The sequence below is a fragment of the Corvus brachyrhynchos genome, unplaced genomic scaffold (assembly GCF_000691975.1).
Source record: "Corvus brachyrhynchos isolate BGI_N302 unplaced genomic scaffold, ASM69197v1 scaffold142, whole genome shotgun sequence".
NCBI lineage: Eukaryota > Metazoa > Chordata > Aves > Passeriformes > Corvidae > Corvus > Corvus brachyrhynchos.
Window position 1 is genome coordinate 1,301,541 of NW_008237226.1, and position 4,937 is coordinate 1,306,477.

Below are 4,937 nucleotides of genomic sequence, written 5' to 3' on the forward strand. Positions count from 1 at the left end.
TTCTGGTGTGAGTTCCAACAGGTTTATTTGCAGGAGGGTCCAGGGACCAGCGAAAGCCCCGAGGAGACCCGGGCTAGTCCCCCTTATGGGGGGGTGGAGTAAGGCAGGGAAAGGGAAAACAACCAATGGGGTACAAGCAGAGGGGAGGATACAATTTTTCGGAACAAATGGGGAAAACAGGGAGGCAGGAGTCATAACAGGGAACCAATTAATAACTAAAAAAGGGAGAACTTTCTGGAACAGGGGGAGGTAATTTAGGATTTGGAGCCACCCAGGGCGAGGTAACCTAGACCTCAGTGATCTCTTCTGGTGACTGACATTTGATGGTTTCAGCCCGAGAGCAGGCTGACCCACCCCAACAAAGGCCTGAGAGGAGTACTTCTTTAAAGGCTTTTTAGCTTAATGTGTCACTGAAACTATGTGGCTTAATTTTTAAAATCAAGGAAATGTGGAACTGCTGGGTTTTAAGTGCCTTCAGCGAGATATATTTTGTTAAGGATTGTGCAGCACTGGGTATAGTATTCTGTACTATGAAACATTCTGGTCAGTCAGAAGACACTAGAATTGCACTGCCATAGATGGTAGGGATTGAATAGATCATTCAGAGGCTTTCATCATCTAGAGGAAAGAGAAAGAGGAGTTAGTGTTAATTTTCTCTGGACTTACAGAATTATATCTGCATTGTATTTTTGCCAACTGTTTCTTCTTCCTTCCATTTGTTTATACAGAAGTGGAAATAGATGCACAATTGATATAATTTATTTATTACAATTATATTACATTTGCAAATCTGGAAGACTCCACTGCTTAATTTTAGGCCCCAGATGCTTAGAATGAAGTTCAGAAAGCCAAAGAACATCCTCCATGATTGGCTGTGTCTAAACTGTCCAATACCATGGGCCCTAGATAGCTGGGGGAGAAAAGAGCCATTGTATGGGGCTGCTGCCTCTCTTTCCTGTTGCAAGGGCGTCATTGACTGAAGAAGGGAAGCTGGAGAACAAAGCACAGTGCAATCACGGGCAGAACCCTGCCTTGCTCACCTTGGTGGAGGAACTCTTTGCCTGCTGTAAAGTTGGAGCCCCCAAGTCAATGCCTGTCTGTTAAGTGCTAATTCCCCACCACTCAGTTTTGCCTGTCCTGTTAAACCTTCACTGGCTCCAGTACAAAACATGGCAATTGTTACTGCCTTATGGGTGCTATTAGAGCAATCTGCATGTTTTGGACCGGAACTTGCCAGTATCCATTTTTTCAGTGTCTGTACTCTGTGGATCAGGTAGCAGTAGCTTTTACCCATACTGACACCTGAAAGAATTCTTTCTGAAAGTGAAATTCAGCACAAATGAAGATTAAGGTCTTTTTTTCAAATACTTTGAGGAAATAGCAGATAACAGTGATGGCTGGAATTTTTGGTGTTGATATTTGAACATGTAGCTAGGGCTTGGGAGATCCCGATTCAATTCCTTCTTCACTGAGGATATTCAAACCCCTATTGTTACTCTCCTAGAAAGTACTCACCTCCACCTCAGAAGTAGGAGGGTATCTCCGCTTTCTTTCTGAAAGCTGCTGGCTTAGAAATAAATTATTCAAAGCTATTCAGCCTGACTCTTTAGTGCTTAGGGCAGTCACCTTGAGAGGGGGATTCCTGAATTCCCTGCTTGCTGTTTTTGTTTTTTGTTTTTTTTTTTAAACAATAATTGCACAGAATTCGTAACTTCCATGGGACCGGAAGTGGAAAGCAGCATTTTTTTTCTTTCTGGGTGAGCGTAACTTCCTCAGGGAAATGAATGTGTCCTCTTTCCTCCCAGCAAAGCTTGATTTTATTTATCTCTGTGAAGCAACTTCTGTAAGCAGAGTTACCACTTATCTTCCTTTTCACCACCCTCCTTCCACTGAATAGCTTGGATGGCTGTGAGAGACCCATAGAGAGAGAGAGTTTGTGAATCATTCAAGAGTAGAAAAATGAATGAGGGTTTTTGTAATGTGATGGATGTACTGTAACCCGAGCAGATTAATTCTCATTCCAGCCTTTACTTCCATGTGCTCAAAAAAGGGATAAGCTTTTGTTTGGAGCCTGGTCCGGTAGGCATAAAAGAGCTGATACTACACCTGATTTGTGTTTCCTGGTTCAGTGAAATCCAAAGCTTTCAGTCCTCTTAGGACTAAAACATTTAAACACCTGGAACAGTAAAGGTCAACCAGAGCCAGTACTTTTGCTGTTGGACCTTGGCAGAACCGGTGTCTTCAAAATTAGTTTACTTAGGCAGGGGAGTATATTAGCTTTTTAGCTCTCAGATGGAGGGCCAGAGATTGGACCTAGTCCTTAGTAAAAAACTTTGTAGCATCCAAACAGTGATAAATAAACATGCATGTGACTACTGCATAAGGTGTCTGACATTAAAAATTAGAACAGCTTCTACATGGTTAGTGCTGAAGTTGTAGTTCAAAGTGTCCAGGTGAACACAGAAAATCATGACGTGCTCTTGGGGCCATTACTCATTAATTTACTGGCACCTGTTTTTTTATTTCTGATAAGAAAGGTAAAATGAAGATTTTGTCACCTAAAAGAAATAGTACTTTTTAAGTTTCCTTGAGTCTTCTTGGTTGAATGCATCTGTCTAGTTGTAAAAATAAGAGACTCAAGGCACAGTGTATGCCACATGAAATTAACTGTCTTCTTTCTACTAGGACTCCAGGGTTTCAGAGTCATTTACTGTTTACCATTACAATGGACTGAAGCAATCTAATTATAATGAAAAGGTAAGATGTACCTCTAAGCCCTAATAACAGTAGCTATGCAAAACTGAATACAGTTACAGCAAAATACTCTCGAAACAGATGTTTTACAAAGCTATTATTTTGATAATTTTCTTCCAAAATGATATATTTGGAATTGGAAGGTGCTTTGTGCTCCTGATCACATTTGAGCTACTGTACTGCATTACTTGGCCAGACCAGGTCTCTGAAACTCTGCGTTTTGAAAAGAGCACTTCTCACACCTACCCGTCATAAGGGGGGGTCTGAACTGTAAGGGACAGTGGAGATGTAACATACACAAAATGCAACTTTTAGAAGTAATTCTACATCTAAATTAGGTGTTCAGAATTTTTCATGTAATTTTTTTTGTAGTCCAGGCTTGCATCAAAAATTAGTATTTTTTTGAGCCATTTACTGAGGAAACAAAAATGACCTGTTTCATTTTCAGTGTTCTCGAAAAAAGGGGTATATCAAACACAATATGACTGATTCTAAGTTCCTGAAGGCGAATTTAGAGTAAAAGATTGTAAGGCATTAAGAGCCATAAGGAACAAGAATGACTTCAAGTTAGAAGACTCTTCCAGACAATATACCTGCTCAGTCTTTGGAATAGCTTGCAGTTAAGTCCTTAAAATCCCCCCTGTGAAATATCCAGCGGTTTCATACCCCAAAATGTAGGCAGAAGCATTCAAAGATTAGGGTTTTTCGATTTCATACCTCCATTTCATTAAAAAAAGAAGTATGTAAAACTTCACAGATTTAATGTGTATCGTAACAACTCCCCTCCTAAACTGGTGATAATAATCATCTCATCTTACAGTTTTTGAGCAGGCTGACAGAGTTGGGTTTACTTTGACAGGTCATGTATGTAGAAGGCACAGCAGTTGTTATGGGCTTTGAAGAACCAATGCTGCAGACTGACGACACTCCCGTGAAACGCTGCTTGCAGACCAAGTGGCCGTACATAGAACTGCTCTGGACCACAGACCGATCTCCTTCCCTAAACTGATGTGGTGTCCATGGGCAACATCCGGCCGTTGCATCCTCGGATGGGGAGACGGAATTGGAATTTGCTTGGGGAGTGGTATACTTTGACTGTGTGGAGTTATACACTGGTATCATTGAGGAATTGTAAATAATGATTACAAACACTTTTTCAGTGTTAATTGGAATATTTAATTTTTTAATCAGATTGATTTCTATTATAATAGTTTGTCTTTTTTGGCCACTGTAGTACTGTTAATGTGAGTTATCCTAAAAAAAAAAAGCCTACTTATAAAGTCTTACCATTATTTTGCCATCTCATGAAGATTTGAAAAATTCTGGTATTGCAGAATCTGCATATTAGATGTCAGATCTTTAAAACATGAAACATATTCAGCTTTCTCAGCATCATATAGGCATGTTTTATTATTTAAATTATACTAGCTTACATTACAGTACCATAATGTGTGGACTAAACTGGCCTTTGCACTGGATATGTTATAATGAGTTAAAATTTTCTGCAGTTTTTCCTAAAATCTAATTTTACCTAAAGAGCTTGCACAATGTGACATAAATATGATACATTTTTAGGAATAAGTATAATTCTTAAATAATCTTTCTTGGCAGTTGTATATTACTGTGGCTTAGTTATTGGGCATGTTAAAAGTGAACAGAAAATCTGAGGAAAAATAGATATATTAATATTTATTTGAATTTGTATAAAAGAAATGTAAAAACAGCAGAAATAATTTCTTGTTCTATAATCTTTAAACTATTCAAACTTATAATATTGCCAAATACCTCTTCTTAATTTGTCCAAACAGCAGTGTAAGCCAGCATTACTGTATGTGTTAAGTGCATGAGAACATCTGTTATTACATTATTATATTCCTTTATTTATTATCAACTTCTTAGCCCTAAAATAAAATCTTTTCCTTGAATCATATATTATTCAAAGTTTGGTTTACTTGGACTTGTTTGCTGCTTCTCTGAGATGATGGAAAGGGACCACAGGTTTAGAAATGTTAGCTTTCAAGTTGAACACATCTTGGGGGAGAAAAAACCCACACCAAAAGGTAATTTCCTAACTTCTGGAATTACCGTGATGACCATTCCTTATTGCAAACTGACCACAGAGTATCTTAGTATTAAGAGAGTTGTTTTTTTTTTTCTAGATTTCTTTTTCTAAAAAATTTCAT

The 4,937-nt window shown here is 38.4% G+C and overlaps 1 protein-coding gene across 1 annotated transcript in view; it reads left to right on the forward strand.

Annotated features, from left to right (window-relative positions):
• FAM188A (family with sequence similarity 188 member A) overlaps positions 1-4,684 on the forward strand; it is a 175,537-nt gene extending 170,853 nt beyond the window's left edge. Inside the window, exons 15-16 of the mRNA XM_017729169.1 lie at positions 2,686-2,757; positions 3,614-4,684. Of these exons, the coding sequence (XP_017584658.1) occupies positions 2,686-2,757; positions 3,614-3,763 (222 nt within the window). The 3' untranslated portion in view covers positions 3,764-4,684. The remainder of the gene's footprint in view (positions 1-2,685; positions 2,758-3,613) is intronic.
• Positions 4,685-4,937: the final 253 nt, after the last annotated feature.